Genomic DNA, 20,160 nt, shown 5'->3' on the forward strand with positions numbered 1-20,160 from the left:
CTTTAATAACATTTGATAAAGTTGAGCAGATAATTACAATTTTACACTAAGATTGCCCTATTTTGCAAGATAATTGTCTATTGTTGGACGTTTCAAGTCAAATGATGACTTTGAAAGTCTTCTTGACATCTTAAAATCATACTATGCATTGAAGGGAGGAGCTCTCAACTCGAGGAGAAGCGCGGCACCGGCAAATAGCATTTTAAAATGCTGGCATTTCAAAGGACCTTGAAGATGGCAAAACGGCCCCTTGTGCACACATTTTTAAATTCTTTGATGACAACACTACTCGATGGTGCATCTCCATTGGCCTTTGTGACGGTGAGTGTATTTTCCTCATTGGCATTTTGAGACACATGGACTAACAATTTTGACTGGCCAATTGTGCATAGTGTTTTGGTGTGTGTTGAAAATGCTAAACGAGCAATGATAAATGGTGAACCGGGAAACAGTTCGAACGCTGCAGGCAAAGAGGGCTCAAGGGCTGGCATTTGTGAGTTGTGCTAGTATTGCATTTTGAGCCGCTAGGGTGGGCAAGGAGGTGTTTGAGCGAGTAGTCTCGATGGTGTCCTTGCAAATGTTGCTACAAGGCCCTGAACTTTGTGATCTCTTTTAGTAGTGCTATGAAACACCTCTAGAGTTGGAGAAAATGTGTCCGTTTGGTACATCGATATTGCCCGCTCAATCAACTATTGGCTATAAATAGTGCATTGACCAGTATTTAGAACTGCCTTCCCACATAGGAAATCCTCCAGGGAGGTGCATGTCCCTTTTCCTTGTGATTGTGAATCCCAAGGTATGGTTTGAGTCTCAAAAAAGGACAAAGGAAAAGGCAATCTTGATGGGGAAAACAATGATACATATTCCACCAAGGAAGACGACATGACTCACATGCAGTGGCCTCAACTTCAAAGTTCTAGCTATCTGGACGTTGTCATCACTTGCTTTAGCCATAGAGAGGTCTACAAGTGGCAAAGAGAGGCAGTTGGTACTCTCTATACATAATTTGGACGTTTGAACTCGTAAGTCAGAGCTCAAGGCACATGTATCTGGCAAGAAACAAACACAATGTATACAAAAAACCCGAGATGTCCACTTAGAAAAAACACCATATACCACATGTGAAAAGAAGGATATTTTAAAAACAAAATATATCACATGTGAATAGGAGGCCATTTTAAAAACTCTATAGCAGTTCCTAGCACAAGAAGATTTATAAAATTTCTCATGTAGGAAAACAATCTTTTTCAGTGTTTTCATACAATGCATAACATCGTGAGCTTCTGCTCGAGAGGCACTGCATACCTAGCTAGGTACGATCGGGGGTAGGGGACCGCCGGCCCCGTGGTAAGTCACAATGTGGGAATTATTGTGAGAATTTATCCAAAACTTCTTGTTATAGTGATGAAACCCTAGGTGTGATGCAAGGTCGACAGCCTTGGCCTGTGCGCATGAGGCAACTGCATCCAAGGGTCGGAGGGCTTGCGGTAGGTGTAAGGGAGGCAGCGAGCTGCATGCTGCTCTCGAAAACAGCTAGACAACGGTTGGGGGTAGGGGATTATCCCAAGGAAGGAGACCTGGGTGCTCTTGGCTTTGTGGTGGTTGTCTTTCCTCGCGTGCAACACCCTCTTTTTGGATATGGGGCCTAGCGGCGGGCCGGCGGCTTCCTCTTCATTTATGAAGAGAAGTTTGCTGGTGGATTGCCAATGGAGGTGCGGCTGTTCGTGGTACCGGTGGTACCAATTTCAGTCATTGTGGAAGGCTGCTCGCCTTTTGGGTCGATGCCTTTTATGGCTTGGGTTCGTGTTTGCGGCTTGTACAGTTTGAGGGCTGCATGCTACCTGATTTTGCTCGTGGTTGGACGCGAAGGCAGGGAATTTGGTGTGCAGGCTCTATTCCTTGGTGGCAGTGTCGGGATTTACCTTGGATACATAAGCTTCTTGACCGCGGCAACGCGTGGGTCACATGCTCTAGTCTCGTGATGGAGCCCTTAAGTTGTGGTTTCTCTAATAGAATACCACTCACTTATGTAAGTTTTGCAAAAAAAAAAAAAAAAAAACCTATATATAATTTTTTTTTGAGTGCATTAAGTTCTCCTCATGTAAATTTTAATTCTAATGAAAAAAGAACCTTCGTATAGATAAAGATAATTATAGAACTAATCATCTCTTTAAAAGAGATCCCGATATAAATTGTATATACTCCAACTATAAGCATATATTATATTGAAATTTGTTACAAATACATGTCTCGAGAGAATTTCTATGTAGTTACAACTATATACCTTTTGGAAAAACGCAGAATTGTGAGGGATTGTATTAGAATGTCATAGAGCACTAGGAGAGGTTGTGTGCTCTTATGACGTTGTTAGCGACGGAAATACATTGGGTTTTTATAACCCCCGGCATCGTTAAGACCGTTGCTAACAACGTCCATACGAGAACGTCGCTATAAGCATCGCTATAACAATCACTATAAACGTCGCTATATAACGACGATTATAGCGACGTTTGCAGGTCATCTATAGCGACGTTTATAGCGACACTGCAGAGCCTTATATAGCGACGCCCGAGAGGAAATTTTTTTGGTGGCAGGGCATTCAACCATATTGAATGTTTCATTAATTAATTCACCTTTGAAAAAAAGTGCAAAGGTAGATATAGACCCAAAATAGTCACCCACAAGACAATATAACCATTAACTCCATCATCCATAGTACGTATTGTTTGCAAAATAAAGATACAAAACTGACAAGCGTGAATTGATGAAAGTAAATCAATGACAATTGTATACATCATAGGCAAAATCACTTGATTGTTAAACTTTGCAAATATAATAGTTACAACACCATTGTCATTATTGAAAAAATATACATGGTTTTCAAAAAGACGTATAAAAGTCGTCTCATGATACATAAGCTATGACAAAAAGAAACTAATGCTATCTAGCTACGGCTAAACTGATGTCGTCTAATCAAACGTCTCATCGCGTCCAAGTGGCATATCTGTCGGATTCTGCAGAAAAAAACAATAAGATAGTTTTTTGTAAGTATAAACATATAGCGACGTTTATAAAACAATACAACAAATAGAAAAGAGTAAACCCTAATACTAACCATGCCGTCGCGAGAACTCAGAATGTCCATCAGAGCGTTTAAGTCCTTCCTGCCTGCGTACTCGCGCTCGTACGGTGTGGGATCACGTCCTGTCATCGACCACTGTCAAAAAATACAAAGAATCCATTATGTTAGAATTTAAAAACCTATAAACCCTAAACTATCAAGCATAAAGAGCAATGCGAAAACACTTACAAAATCGGCCTCAAATGATGTCCACTCGCCGCTCCCCAAGTGGTGCGAGCTCCCTGCCTCTACTCGCGCTCTGGCTACCTCCTTTTGTTGCTTCCACTTGTCGGGATTCTCGTATGCTGCTTTCTTCGCATTCTTTCAATCTTCTTTTGCCAGCCAATCTGGTCTATTCCACCCATGCTTGATTGATTTTTGCACTTCGGAACGCTTGTGCTTGCAGTATAATTCGCATATTCGAACCTTCATCAGGTCTTCATTGAAGCGTTCATCCTGTGTTGGAACGGGAAACTCGTCATGAAGCATGTTGATGACTCTGTCTTTTAAATCATTTGGTACTTCACTCAAGGTGTTTAGTATGTAGTGTCTAAACACCTGAGAGCAAAGACCGCGCATGCGCGAAATCTCCTTCTTGCCTTCATCATCCAAGATAATGCCGCCGCTGAAGTCGACGTAGTAAGGCAAGCCTTCTCGCCGCTGACGCGTGAACTTGAGTGTCCCGGTAGGGGTCTCTAGTGGCGTGTCGACGGGGGTATAGACGTCAGGTGTCTCTACTGGAGTCTAAGCCCCGAAGCGAGGAGTGTCCACTGGAGTGACTCCTGGAGGAGTAGCTAGTGGTGTGTAGCCACTAGGAACCGTGCAAAACCCGGTGTCGATGGCGATGCTGTGGCTGGTGTCGCGCTGAGCAAAGAGTCTCGTCGAACACGAAGCGGTATTGAAGTATCGACGACGGCATCCCCACAACAACCGCCACCGCCACCACTAGAGCGTCGGTGCCTAGACGAGTGTGAAGATCGTCTCATCGACACCGAAGCTTTGGAGCACACTGAATACTCCAAAACAGAGGGAGATGTGGTTGGAGTAGGAACGCGCGATGGTGCGCCAGAGCGATGACGCTCCACGTACCACTGTCTTTGCTGGGGTGACAAAGAAGAAAGAAACTTCTCATCATCCATACCTGTATTAAACACACGAACATTTAAACTTAATATTGAATGAATAGAGTAGAAAACATGGACAAGTAGATAGATAGATAGAGAGAGAGGGAGAGAGAGAGAGAGAGAGAGAGAGGAGGAGGGATTCCTCTGTAGAGAGTTTTCGTTGAATGAGGGTGAATTTGTAAAAGCACTACGCTTTGGGTGTGATCACTACAACACTAAATGAAGATATCGACGCGTCTATATCGACGGCCAAGCTTTTCCACGCGTATATTGACGACATTAGCGGGCGTCGCTATACGCGTCGCAGTGTGCATCGATATATACGTGGAAAGGATTTATTTGCCATGCGTATAGCGACACGTATATCGACGCATATATCGATGCAAAAAAAATTAGGGGAAAAAAGCGAAACCCGCGCGCAGGGGCCATTTTTGCCTGCTCGGGTCTTGGCCGAAACCTGTTACGCAGGTATTATGTCCATCTCCACCTCCCCAACCCCTCTCTCTCTCTCTCTCTCTACCTCTACATCGTGTGTGTGTGTGTGTAGGAAAGAGAGAGAGAGAGAGAGAGAGAGAGAGAGAGAGAGAGAGAGAGAGAGCGGTGTGTGTGTATGTGTGTAGGAAAGAGAGAGAGAGAGGTGTGTGTATGTGTGTGTGTAGGAAATAGAGAGAGAGAGAGCGGTGTGTGTGTGTTACCTCTATGAAGTACCACCAGTTTGATGTAGACTTTGTAGGATGAAATATCACCTGCCAGAGCCACATAACTTACATGAGAGCTGCCAAGCACATAAATTCTAAAATGGGATCTTAACTATTTACATACATACTTGTTCACAATGCTCGGTTAGTACGAAAGTGTCTCTTAAGTCAGTCCATTTCTTAGTTGAATCCACCTCAAGAAAACCAGACTCTCCTCTACGCACAGTAGCGTTGTGACCCTCCATGATTATCTTGAACCATTGCTCGTCGAACAAGTCGACAAAAAATCCTCTATAATCGATTCTCAAAATCTCTTGTAGCGTGCCGAAGTAAGTGAGTTCCGCCACCACAGGATCTGCATTTGAGGACCATCGTCGACTAGACTGTTCAAATTTTGCCATGATTCCACAATCTTGAGTAAAACGCTTTTTATCGATCCGTTCCACCCTAAAATGTCGACCTTTACACCATGCTGCTGTGTATGACTTATACTACAACGACCAAAGATTATGAGTGGCCGTTCAAACATCTAGAAAGTCACTATTCATACATTGCAAACTTACCTTGGTCGCGCAACCCCGAGAGTACTCCTACTCTTCCTCAGTCACTTCTTCACCGCACTGTTGTGCGCTTTTCAATTGGTTGTGCAACCATCTTAAGCTCATGAATGTTGATAGGCTCTCCAGACCCGTCAGATAGTGCATCGGTGGTCGTCTTCCCCGTCTCCACTCGATTCATGCCCTTTGTCGCTCTTGCTTTGCATCCTTATACTGTGAAATCCACTTTTTGCATCACTGGATTGTGAAGCATGCAAAATCGGTTGATTTTAGCCTCTAGATCTTCCGTCATCTTCTTCTCAACACCGAGATTGCACATGAAAATCCCAGATATCGGCTCATCATCTATGGTTCTCCATAGCGTGTCCCGGGCTTTATCAAATCCGTCTAGCCACTCTCCAATGTACACTAGGGACTCTGATACCAGCCAACCCTCTGCTATGCTACCCTCCGGACGTGCCTTCTGACGCACATATCACTTGAGCGTTTTCATGAAACGTTCTAAAAAGAACATCCATCTGGAATGTACTGTGTCAGCTATTTCCACCTCATCAACTATGTGAACAAGAAGATGCACCTGAATGGTTAGCATGGTAGTAGGAAAATGTTTCTGAAACGTGCACACAACCTCCGTAGCGTTTAGTTTGGTGAATGGTATGGAGTCTACATTGATCTCCTTTTGTGAGATCCATTGCACCAACTTCGCAAGTTTGTAGATTGTGTTACGGACGTCAAGAGACAAACATACCTCAATGGCAACCGGTAAAATAAACTGCCAAACACATGCAGCAATGTCCACACACGAATTTTTTACACAATTCCCACTATGATATATTCCACTATGAACATACCTGACACATTTTATGCCAGTCGTGTGACTTCAAACCGGTAAGCTTTCCTTCTTTAGTAAAACAGGTTCGGAGCGAGTGCATTATGCTAGTGGGGGTCCGCAAAGATTGAATGGTCTCTTTTACTTTGCGTTCTTGGGCTCTTGTGAAAATCCATGGTGGTTTAGGGAGTTTTATCGATCCATAGGACGCTATTTGCGGCCAATATTTCTCCATACGATCCACATTTCTAAGGTCAACCCTGGCTCCCAAAGTATCTTTCTTGCCGGTCAGATGGTCCCATAGTAGATTACCCACATTCTTGAATATGTGCATTGGATCGAGCAAGTGATTGATCATGAGTCGGATCCCGTATGGTAACTCGTACCATAGAGATAGTCTCTTCATCCCTGGGGGCAATCCGTCATCACACATCTCCTTCTGCTATAACCATGCTTGTGCAGATATCCTCGGTGGCTCTCTTCCCAAAAATCCATCGTGTAACACATGATTCTCTGGAAGATGCGCTTGATGACCTTCGTAGATTTGATTCTTTAATGTGGGCACCCTACGTGCATTCAGTCTAGGTCCACATGTGACACATGCTCTGTATCCGCTTGTTTGAAGCCCTGGATGTATACACATGATAATAGATCAGCTTGAGAAAAACCAAGAGTTACAGTGTTTGAGTGAGGAGTGTAAATCACCTGAGCATTCTGTTAGTCCGGGATAGTCATGCATGGTCCACATTAGAATGCCTCTGATCAAAGCATTTCATCGACCTATTTGTCAGCTCATATCCATCACTTCTATGCCAATCCACAATTGTTGTAGCTCTTCCAATAGTGGATGAAGATACACATCCATATTCTTCACTTTATATCGCCCCGGCATAATCAAGCTTAGCCATAGGTGCCTCTTCTTCATAGTCAACCACGGGGGAATGTTGTAGTTGACGATGACAACGGGCCATACACTGTAAGATGTTGATCTTTGACCAAATGTATTTACGCCATCTATAGCCAGGCCTAAGCGCAAATTTCGAGCTTCCCTTGCAAAATCCGACTATGTTCCATCTATATGTTTCCAGGCTATGCAATCTGCAGGAATCCATAGCACACCATCCGAAGATTTATTCTCCTCATGCCATGATGCTAGGGTGGCCATGGACTTACATTCGAAGAAATGCTTGATGTGAGAAAGCAGAGGAAAATGTCGCAAAATCTTTTGCGGAATTTTTGTTCCGTGGAGATCTACTCGATATCTCTCGGAATCACATTTCGGACACTTCTCCATGTCTATGTATTCCCCTCTGAAAAGAATGCAGTTTTAGGACAAGCGTGGATCAAATTGTAATCCATCCCCAAGTTTTGCAAAATATTTCTTGCTTACTCTCGGGACTCTGGCATTACATTATCAGCTGGTAGTATGTGCTCTTTGAGCAATCTACACAACATAAAAATACGGTACAATTATGTAAATATCGATCAGATCATTATACATTTAGATTTTTATTAAATTAAACTATTTGTAATAGATCACCTGAAAAGCGTTGTGACGCTAGTGTCACTCCATCCAAACTTTGCCTGCATTTTGAGAAGAACCAAAAGCGCTTTCAATCTAGACACACGTGATCCATTATACAATGGCATATTGGCTTCACTTTTCATATCATCATAGATAAGCCTTTCTAAGTCCATGATCGTCTCGATCATTTCATCAATCTCGGGCTCAAACATTGCCTCGTTGGGAATGTGGTCTGCATGATCATCCCCTGAGCTGTCAGAGGTGCACGGAGATCAGAACCATTGGGTTATAATCTCGTCTTTATTGGTCAATGCCTATATTTGTGGGTACAAGAAATCTACACACCCACGTCTACATGATAGTGCATGTAGTGGACAAAACCCCTTTGCCTCTTCTCTAGCTGTAGCATTTCACAGCATCTTAACATCTTTTCACAGTAGATCTTTTCACCATTCGTCCAACTCGAATTTTTTACCATAATCTCGAAGGTAGACTCTAATATAAAAACTCAATCCAAAATCTTATCTTAAATCTAACCTAATTGAACATGTGGTGATTCGCTCCGTTGAAGGGTAAAAGACATACCAATGGGGCTACTAGTTGTGTAGATGTGAATGGGCCTCACATATACAAATACTTCAATGCAAGAGTTTAATACTCGCACCTCTCCACCCCGTCGATCCATGACCCAAGTGATGGGACAAAATCCTCCTCGAAGCTGGCCCAGCCGCCGCCACTCACCAGGTGATGGGATAATCTCGTCTTGATGCAAACTCTTGCTGCGTCTCTTTGTTGCCACCACCTGTCTGGATTGGTCATCCTCTCCTCCCTCATACCCCTCCACTCCTCTCTTTCACGCCAGTCAGGTATGGCATCTGTGCATCTGACCTCCGATGCTTCATGTAGTTGCGCATGTGTCTCCTCATCCAAGCAAATGTATTCTCCAGAGAGGGAAATGGAAACTCCCGATGCAGCGTCGCAATAAGATAATCCTTAGAGACTTTATCCTGATCCCTCCAAGAAACCATGACAGACTACAATGTGTCAAAAAACCTGTTTACACAACTGTTGTATGCGGCCCATCACTTACTTCCCCTCAGGGGTCATAATGGTCTCATCGGACATACGATTGATGAGGTAGGCGTATCACTTTGGCATGTCCCTCCCATGAACTATAGCAACCCTGTTTGATGAATGCATCCAGGCCTCTAGGTGACCCCGACGCATCGGTGTAGTCTGAGCAGTGCCACAAGCAAGGACACTCCTTGGTGTGTCCTAGGGACTCTACAACACATGAGCTCCAGAAACGATGTGCTCCTCTCCACAACAACCACCACCGCTAGACTGTCGTGGAATTGTTGGTCCGCATGGTCCATCAAACATAAATCTAGATCTAATTTAATCTTAAACTCAAAATAAACCTAAATTTAATGTAATCTAACGTAAATCTAAATCTAGCGCGCGCTAATAAACCTAAACTAATCTAACTTAAAATAAACCTAAATCTAATCTAATCTAACCTAAATAAATCTAAATCTAATCTAACGTAAATCTAAATCTAACCTTATCTTAAACGATAAAAAGAGAAAAATGGTATAACCTTTCTATCACCCAAGTGTGGTAGATTGGTTATGCCATTTTCGTAAATAACGTAAATAAACCTAAATCTAATCTAATATAACGTAAATCTAAATCTAACGTAAATAAACCTAAATCTAATCTAATATAACGTAAATCTAAATCTAACGTAAATAAACCTAAATCTAATCAAACGTAAATCTAACTAAAAATAAACCTAAATCTAATCTAATTTAACTTGAATAAACCTAGTGTACATCTAACCTAATTTTTAACGTCTTTTGGGATAGTTTCCTACGACGTTAAAACTCTCTTCTTCTCGTGTGTGTGTGTATGTGGGTGTGTGTGTGCCAATAAAAAGAGAAAAATAGTATAACCTTTCTATCACCCAAGTGTGGTAGATTGGTTATGCCATTTCCCTCTTGAATAACAGGTCTTGAGTTCAACTCCTCGTCGTCTAGATCTTTAAGGTCTCTTGAATTAGTTTCCTACGACGTTAAATTAAACTCTCTTCTTCTCGGGTGTGTGTGTGGGTGTGTGTGGACGCCAATAAAAGGAGAAAAATGGTATAACTTTCCTATCACCCAAGTGTGATAGATTGGTTATGTCATTTCCCTCATGCATAATAGGTCTTGAGTTCAACTCTTCGTCGACTAGATCTTTAAGGTCTCTTGGGATAGTTTCCTATGACGTTAAGACTCTCTTCTTCTTCTTCTTCTTCTTCTTCTTCTCTCTCTCTCTCTCTCTCTCTCTCTCTCTCTCTTTTCCTCTCTCAATGTGTGTGTGCATTCTTTGTTTATGCATGTGTGTGTGCGTTTTTAGATTATGTATGTGCTCTCTCTCTCTCTCTCTCTCTCTCTCTCTCTTTTTCCTCTCTCAATGTGTGTGTGCATTCTTTGTTTATGCATGTGTGTGTGCGTTTTTTGTTTATGCATGTGCTCTCTCTCTCTCTCTCTCTCTCTCTCTCTCTCTCTCTCAAAAACACAATGTGTGTGTGTGTGTGTGTGAGAGAGAGAGAGAGAGAGAGAGAGAGAGAGAGGGAGAGAGAAAGAGGGGAAGGGAACATGAGAGTGAGGAGAGGGAAGGAGCATACCTGGCTCTCCTTCCTCTCCTCGTGTGTGTGTGTGTGTGTGTGTGTGTGTGTGTGTATGTGTGTGTGTGTGTGGAGAACAAAGAGAGAGAGAGAGAGAGAGGGAGAGAGCGCGTTACCTTTGCTTGCTTGAGCGCATGCTTAAAACTCAGATATGAGATCTGAGTTTTCGGACGCTTTCGATTATTTTTTAACCCCTGACAGCGTCGCTATAGGTGTCGCTACGAGCGTCACTAAGTTACTTATAAATTAGTGACGTGCATAGCGACGCCGTGGGTTTTCACATTTGAGCGTTGCACTGCAGGCGTCGCTAATATTAAGTACGTCTTGTAGTGGAGAGAATTACAGAAAAACCTCAAGCTCATGTTGAGCCTTGTGGTGTTGAGATTACATCGGATTCAAGCTGGCAAGTCACTATCAATATCATTGTTCAGGACTCATCCCAATGGCTCGGGTTGCCCTGAGTCAGTCATCCAAGTTGTGGCTTTTACCTATCACATAAATAAGCTCCTCACTTTCTTGTACAATCACTTAGAAATTGACCGCAGAGAGGTCGTTATCAAAGACACGAGAGTTCCTGACCTTTCAAATATCATAGAAGAAGCAAAATCTAACAAGTTGGGTGCAAACAAAAAGGGCACGATTTTGAAACTGGTTCCCCCTAAAAGTTACAACTATATACCTAAACAATCTATTATATAAAAAGCCCAATTTACTAAAGTAACCATTACCAAAAGCATTGCAATAGATGGTTCAAATTCACTTTTTTGAACTTGAAGTCACTTAAAAAACGAACTAGCTATTTTAAGAAAAGAATTAAATATATACAAATTAAAGTGAAATATCAATATATTGACTATGATTAGCTCTAATGTTTATTGTACTCTCTCTCTCTCTCCTCTTTGGAAGTGTATGATAAAAAATGAAATTTCGTTGACGGTGTAATTCATTAGAGAGCCACATACAATTAGTTAAAATCCATCAAATTACAGCATACAATGAGTAGAATTAGGTTCAATTTGCCTTCAAAATTTAACCGCAATGTTTGTAGATTCTACAATGTCTTTGAGTTAACTAAAAGGATCCTCTTTCCATCAAAATGCCATAGAATATTAACATCGTATATTTTTTACTAAACTTTGAAACTTCACCTTTGTCTATAAAAATCCATAGCACAATCTTTGTACAAAACCATTTCATATCTCCAATCAAAACACGACAGCTTTGTTGGGTATCATGTTGGGTATCAATTATCACAAAGTCTTCGGCTAGCCAATGGTGCTAAGGACAACATGCCACCATTATAAACCTTTACAATGGGTCTATAGTAGGCCTATTGTTTCCTTCGTATCTCCAATTTACAGACCACACTTTAGTTGTAATTAGAAAAAAAACTACGTCAAAAGTTGCATGAGCCATGCTTATAAGCTCCTTCCTAATTGTTCTTATTGCCCTCCTACTGCTACAAGGTAAAAGCTAATTTTTTGAGTTGACTCCACTCTCTCTAGATGGTGCAAGGATGAAGCAAGCAGATGCCTTTGAGATTTTAGAGGCATAAGCTACATGGTGGTGACCAACATGTAAGCACCAAATAACCCAAAGAGTAGTGTGTGCACACAATGGTGACTAGATGAACAATATGAAAAAACCATATCAATGCTTCTAACCTCACTGCTATTGTCATAGGTTAGACTGCATTCTTTGCATTCTTCAATTGACTTGCACTTAGCTTTCTGATTTTAAGCATCTTGCATTAGTCTGCTACCCAAAGGTGCAAGGGATGGGACTAGAGTTGAAATCACTTGGGTACTAGTCGTGGAGGTGGAGAGGTTGTAATGATATGTCTCTTCTAGTGAGGCAATTTAGCAAAGCACTCTCAAGGAGATTACAAAGTTGGGGGGTTTACTATATAGAGATCTTGTATAGTACATTCGTTCAAGAGGTATTTATAAATTCTCCTATTCTACAATTTTTAAGGTATATAGAGACCCCTTATGTACCATTTTTTCCAGTAAAAAGACCCCTTATGAACCAAAAAATTCACTTTTTCAATTTTCAACACCCTTCTATATGTATAGTTTTTGTAAGTTCATAAGAGAAATTAATCGCTTCTATTAAAATCACGTGCTATTTTACATTTTTTGAGTGAACCCCTCAAACTAGAAATGTTGGTGTGCACGTGCTATAGCTAACATGGGCAATGAAAGTGATCAGAAGATGGGGGATTTGAGATTGGAAGTCTAAGGGAGAAACAAACACACACACACACACACACACACACACACACACACACACACACACACACACACACACACAAAGCTTGCCAAACGAGGTGTGGTACTTTTGTAGACAACTCTAAACTTTCCAAATTCCCACCCAATATTTAATGAACATATGCTAAACATCAATGTTAAACAAAATCAGATGTTTAGGAAAAAAACCAAAATAGTAAGGCCTATTCCATCTGCAATTTGGTAAAAAAAAAACAACCAACTTCTAAGGTCTTTGCTATACCCATGCCAAAAGTGCTAATTTTGTCAAGTTTTAATGTAAATGTTGGCAAATGCTTCAAAAATTTCCCTTGAAAAATTATTAATGTGCACTTATTTTCATCGGCTAGGAAATATATTTTTGGCAAGCACTACACAAAGGCCAATTTTGAACTTGCAACCCACATATTAGAGACAGTGTTTGCAAACAGACATGGTTTATTGTATTTCTAACCCTACTAAAATTGCAAAATCCCGGCTAGATTTTGAGCTTGCCTTGAAGAAAGACCCACTTTCTGAGAGTGACTTTTTGAGAGTGACTCATTGATACGGTTGCAAGAGGATCCTATAAAAAATGGAAGAAAATCTAAAGTATGAAATATTTTCTCATTTTCTAAATATTTGTGAAGTAGAAAAGGTCGATTTTGCATAGAGTTGTAAGTTTGACCACTACTATTTGGACTCTTGCACTCCCCCATTCTGACCATTTCTTAAACACCTTGATTATGCTTGGAAAAATTAAAGGGCCCCAGAAGAGTCCATTGAGGCCCTAATGAAGGCTTATATTGTGAGAAGCCATGCTACTCCAAATTTCTATTTCACAATGGTGCTGCAGTAGAAAAAGGAACTCAACAAGCTTGAGTCTACGTGAAATCATGTAACTGCCCATTATGAAGCTTCAAAGTTGATACAAGATGGGGTGGGGCTTGTTGGAACCATCTCTTGAGAAGGACATTGTCAAGATCTAATATAGCTAGGAATTTTGGGGAATTGGTGTTGTGCATCTACCTAGCATAAAGAAGAGAATGGTACTCAACACAAACTGCCCATTATGAAGCTTCAAAGTTGATACAAGATGGGGTGGGGCTTGTTGGAACCATCTCTTGAGAAGGACATTGTCAAGATCTAATATAGCTAGGAATTTTGGGGAATTGGTGTTGTGCATCTACCTAGCATAAAGAAGAGAATGGTACTCAACACAAAATGATTCAAAACTAGTAAAATAACAACAAACCAAAGAGACAAGTGCTGAAGACTAAAGCAAGAGAGCACATTTTAGTCCCCCATAATCTATGGCACAAACCTGAAACTACCATGTATTTCCCATAATCCTTGGCAGCAAAACTAATTACTCATATATGCTCATTTTGAGCATGATTTAGGTTTGGGCAAGTGTACATTGATAGGACCCTTATGGGTGGGAAGTCCAAGGCATTTTGTTCTCTTAAATTCTTGAGGAAGAAAGCTAGATAGTTTCCAATTGTCACAGTCATCGAGCATGGTCGCCTCCTCATTATCCAACAAAGTTACCATGGTAGATGTACAACCACTATCCAGCTACTCCTAGCCTTGGGCCGCTTCATATTCACTACTATAGCATTTGCGAGCTCCTCCTCCAAATTTTGATCTTGCACATTATTCTTGTTGGATATGCTAGCTGGTAAGTTTACTATGGCATCAATTTCCATTGGAAAACTCACAATGAGTAAGACCTAGCTACCATTTTTTTTTTCCATATAAAATATAATTTTCTTGATGTATATCCCATTTTTTGGAGACATTTATTTATGGCATTTGAATAAGTTGGAGGTATGACACATTCAAAATGTGTAATGTGAAAAAGGAATAAAAACTAATATGCACGCTAATCTATAACACACACACACACACACACACACACACACACACACACACACACACACACACACACACATATATATATTGGTCCTACTACACTACCTTCATGTACTGCTATTACTTTTTGGGGGAGGGATCCATCTTTGGATTTCTAGATGGTTTTGCTTGGTTTTTTCTAAGTCGAGTAGTTGTGATCTTTGGTAGGCCTTTTTTATGCAATCATCCTAGTTTTATGATTCCCTTGCATCTAATTCAAAAGAAGAAGGTAGGGGAGCCAAGCGTGTAAAGGTGAGAGCTCGCGTCTAACAAAATCCACCTACTAGACTCTGAATTGTTTTCCTATTCGGAGCAGAGATGCTTGATGAAATCCTTAGATCCCCACGTCCCATCATCTTGTCCATTCTTGATTACTATCACTCTTTTGATGTAAGCATCTTTATTCTATTCTAGCCTTACGATCTTCTTAGCTCCTGCTCAAGTTTTCCACCCATGCATAAACCTTTATGAATCACTAAGTCATTCCAAAAATAAAATTTAAAAAATATGTAATTGTCTACTCATTGATTTAGTACCATGGCAAGTGTCTCTTTTCCCACATTCAGTGGTAAGAAGGAAGAAGACATCACCACTACGTTTTTGGATAACTTTGATATCGCTTGTGTGGTTTCCAACAACAAAGATGACGACGCATCACGACTACGAATCTTTCCTCTACTGATGAAAGTAGAGGCCAAGCCTTAGTACAATGCTTTGCCCCAAGCTACCAATTATGCATGGACTTACTACGTGCTGCCTTTGTGAAGAGGTTTGGTGGAGGCACAACCTCAAGAAAGTTATGCATGGTAGTTGCTGACAAAATTAAAGCAGGGAGGTTTGCTAGAGTATGCCACTTACAGATCAAATTTTGTGGATTTGTGGGATCCATAGGTTGCCTCACTAGAAGAAGGTGAAGGAGCACCTAATTTCTTGAAGAAGGACCATTTCATTGCTGGCCTGTGATCACCACTTAAAGAAAAGGTGAAGGGGAGATTCCCTGCAACATACAAGTTGGCAGTGGAAGTAGCTCGCCTTAAAGACAAGAAGCTGTGCATGCAAGTAAGATTCAATGAGTCAGAGGAATCAAGCTCAGTCCAACTAACCCCAGTAACTACAACAACTGCTCAGAAGAGCAGCAAGACCTGCTGAGTTGCGTCACTACTTTGCTTGAGAATCTATCTATGCATTTGGTGCAACAAGGGCATGCACACAACCTCAATCAAGAGCAAGGGAGAGGAAAATGAAGGGAAAACCAAGAATACCATTGCTATAATTGTGGGGAAGATGGCCATGGAATGTATTACTATCCACACCCAAGGAGGCAGAATTTCAATAGAGGAGCCAGACAAAACTAGATTTCACCACCAAGAGCAAGACAAGGCACCACAAAAAGCACCACCCATGAAAATCCTACAACCACTCATTCAAACACATCCACCACCATCACCACCACAACCTCTTATTCCACCCTTACCTCCACCACCAATTGGGAACCAGGTAGTAAGTATCATCACTCCTGAAGGTAAGGGAAAGGAGAAAGTGAAGGAGGATATCAAGGGAGTGAAAAAAGGTAAGACCAAGGTTAAAAAAGTAGATGCCTTGGGGGATTCAATCTATATACAAAGAGGGATGCCACCTACGAGCAGAAAACTTTGATAAAACCCCTATATATGATTCATATTAGGGAATATGACCCCCCTTTCTATGCTTATATGACAATCAATGAGGAAAACTATCATACCCCTATGTTACATATAAAATTTAGGTCTCACATAAGGGTGATAGCATGAAAAGGTGATGCAAAAAGTAGTGTCCTTGACACTTCTTGTGTGGCACTTATGGATGGTGCTTTAGAACACTTTTTTTAGGTTCTTGTGAAGACTAATAGTTTTTAAGTTTTTTAAAACTTTTTCGTCAACGACTTTAACAATTTCTTGGCTTTTGTCTGTCCGTCTGCCTTTCACGCGTACTGCTGTAGCTGAGTGACTCTCTCTGGAGTCTGATCTCTCTTTCTCTATCTCTGCTTACATGCCATGCAACAATCTACAACAATCTGCCTTCATAATGTGCCTCCATCTCTCAGGAGCCTTCTCTTGAAGCAAGCAAGAATGGCTTGTGTAGCCCTCTGCCTCATTAATGTCTACCTGGCTTGATGTAAGCCATATTACAGTTGATAGGTATTGGTGTGGCTTGAGAGAATCTGCAGCAGGGTATTGGTGTGGCTTGAGAGAATCTGCAGTAGGGTATTGGTGTGGCTGATCAGATGTGGCAGCAAGAATTTGAATAGCAGCAGCCTTCTCTCTACTCTCAATGTGGATGGCAGCCCATGAATAGATGCATCAGCAGGTTGGGAGAGGAAATTCAGCACCAACATGTTTGTGAGGGTGAGAATAGCTTAGAAGAGGAGGGGATGTTGCACTAGAGGCATTGGAAACCCCACATAAATACACGCACTGATAGGTTGGGAGAAGAAATTCGGCACCTTCCCCCCATGTGTGTAGGTGTGAACAGTTTGGAAGAGGGGAGTGTGCACCAGAATCATTATCTACACAGTTTGCAACTTGCAATGCATCCCACATCCACGGAGGCAACAATTGGAAACCAATAACAATATCCAAATGTGGATCACATTGGATGGCAATCCATGATTGCAGACAATGAGTTTGGTTGTAATGAGCATGCTCAAATCCAATGGAGTGGTCTCACTCATCTGAAGATCATGTAGAAGACAATCCAATACATGATGGGCTTCCCCCTCATGTCCGCACCAAGTACTCAACTTCAATTCGCCAAGAAGCCACATGCAGGATGTGACAGTATTGAGCCATGACAAAATGAGAGAGCCGTCAAAGCAAAAGAGAACGTGATGCATCATGCTTGTCAACGCCGGAAGATATGAGTACAGTTTTCACAACAATGGTGCTTTGATGGAAAGAAGCTACAAAAGAAATGAATTGTGAAGCTAAGAAAGCCACCTTTTTATTGCTTTTAGAGAAGCCAGCTTTTCGACAGTTGCACCATGGAGTAGAGAAATCTATACTCTCTAGCATACAGGGTACAATCACCAAAGTCAAATCATCCTTGTGTGAAGAGGAGCTGAAACTTAAAAGGGCTTTATGCATGATGCTGGTGAATAGCGAAGGGGATCCATCAAGGTCTATAAGCAATTCGGAGATGGCGAGGTTCACAGGGCTGCATTGACAAAATTTTGCAGCAGTTAATGAACGATTAAAACAGGCTGAGGTGGGAGCATTTCCATTGCAGTTATGCTGGCGCCAACAGCCTCAAAGCCGTTGCATCACATAGGAGATAAGAGATAATGTTTTTGCTTTTTGGCAAACGAAGACGGGAGTGTCGCCAAACAAAAAGGATGTGTGCCGAAAACGTCTCGGACAAAAAGCTTACATTAAGCATCCAATACATTTGCTTGACGAGTCACATGTATGCTCTGAAAATGCTTGAATTATTTTGTTCTCTTGTATGCAATAGTATGGGTACCATGCGTACATAGGTAGCAACTACATATAGGTAGTATTACATCAAGTATAATGCTGTCTATCAAGCCCGACATGTATGTAGGCTCCAAAAGGTAATCTTTTGGTACTTCTAGAGGACTAGCATTCATGAGGGGAATCAAGTACCTCAAGACGTATACATAAAAGAAATCAAAAGTGCTTTGGGGCAAGCTGCATAGACTCTTCAATACTACCAAATTTTCTATATGTTACTTTGTAGGTGTTGAAGGTTACCTTGAGTACCTACATGTAGATGGTAGTAATACTTTCCTGTCATCACAGGGGTTGGTGCTCAATAGCACCAATGTAAACTCATAAATCCTATTTGGGTACTTTTGGATGACCAATGTACATTCAATGGTAGTTTAAAACAACCTTTGTGAACTCATAGGTCCTTTATAACCATGCATGTATACTATTAGGTCCTCTTAGGGTACTTGAAGGCTTCAAAGGTACCTTGAGATTAGGTAGAAGCTACCATGAGACCAAACATGTACTTCCAAAATACCAAATTTAGGTATAGGTACTTTAGAGGTAGTCTTTGTGGTGCTTATTAAAGTACCAATTGCAGGGGCTTAGGTACTTTGCAAAAATTGATACTTCTTAAAGCTAGCATGAGACCAAACATGTACTTCCCAAATACCAAATCTAGGTATATAGGTACCTTAGAGGTAGTCTTTGTGGTGCTTATTAAAGTACCAATTGCAGAGGCTTAGGTACTTTGAAAAAATTGATACTTCTTAAAGTACCATTTACAATGTCTGAGGTACTTTAGTACCTAATGAAAGGTCTAGGAAAGTACCATGTTAGGTAGAAAATTTAAGTTACAATGACTTTGACCTTGTTTTGACTACAGGTTTTGATGAGATTTACTTTTCATTGGACAGGTGGAGCTCTATAGGAGATTCCAAATGCAGTATTCACACATCAAGATCTCTCTCAAATGTTTTGAAGGATTGAAGCCTTGGTTTGTTCGCAAGTTGAAGGATAGGTACACTTGCTGATGTATTGCTCACATACAGATGATATACAGCAAGGAAGCATTCAACCAGATGAGACAAAACAAGACAAGAGTGCACAGTGAAGGGTGTGGCTACAGTTGTGATATATGCTTCACAGAAGAGGTCCTAGGAAAGTATGGAGCTTCTGCGTACACGCACAATAGCATCAACAGCTTGGTTGAGATGGTATTATGTCCAAATCCATATGAGTCTACGTTTCATAAACTGTCTTGCTTGAAGGGAGAATGTGATGAATGTGGATCAAAGCGGTTAGTGCTCTGTCCAAGAGAAAAATCTGAAAATGCATTCCAGATTTCAGTAAAGGTGTTTGAAGACGTTGCGTCAGCCCATCAAGAAGGCAAGAAGCGCAAGGATCTATTGGTCATGGATGGTACTTTGAAAAAAGGCATATGTAATTTCACAATGTACAAACAAATGCATGGTACTTTGAAAAAGAGCCATATGTACTTTGGGCCCAAGAAATATGTACTTTGAAAGATAAATGCATATGATTTCTTAAATAAACCTATGATAGGTACTGTAAATTCTACCAAGTAATACAACAATATGTACAAGTGCCTATGTGGTACTCATGGTTGCACCTTCAATTTGAACTACCATACAAAAAGGCTCCAAAAAGTACCTTAAATCATAGTCACATACATGGACTTTGTGATTTCCACCAGTATCCCTCAGCTTTGTGAAGCAGTAGACAATAAACTTCCATTGGTGCTTACAAAAAGTACCATGATCTATTCAATCATTGTCAAATGGTAAATTTTCAGAGCATGACCTATTTGCTACCACATTTAAGCTCTACAAAGCACCAATAATGTCTCATTGGGTACTACAAAAAGCACCATGGTGTATATTATCGCATTCAAGCGGTGAAATTTGATAGTTCTACCTCATTTCTACCATCCCTAAGCGTGAGTGAAACATCTATAAGGATCCATTGG

General features: G+C 41.1%; 1 protein-coding gene across 1 annotated transcript; it reads left to right on the forward strand.

Moving 5' to 3' along the window:
- Positions 1 to 144: 144 nt before the first annotated feature.
- Positions 145 to 19,781, forward strand: LOC147463197 (uncharacterized). Its single transcript, XM_086487714.1, has 2 exons — positions 145 to 321; positions 19,088 to 19,781. The coding sequence occupies exon 2, from the start codon at positions 19,223 to 19,225 to the stop codon at positions 19,694 to 19,696; it is 474 nt and encodes a 157-aa protein (XP_086343840.1). The 5' UTR covers positions 145 to 321; positions 19,088 to 19,222; the 3' UTR covers positions 19,697 to 19,781.
- The last annotated feature ends 379 nt before the right edge of the window (positions 19,782 to 20,160 follow it).

This window comes from Adiantum capillus-veneris, chromosome 2 (assembly GCF_014529385.1).
Source record: "Adiantum capillus-veneris isolate H3 chromosome 2, ASM1452938v2, whole genome shotgun sequence".
Classification (NCBI taxonomy): Eukaryota; Viridiplantae; Streptophyta; class Polypodiopsida; order Polypodiales; family Pteridaceae; genus Adiantum; species Adiantum capillus-veneris.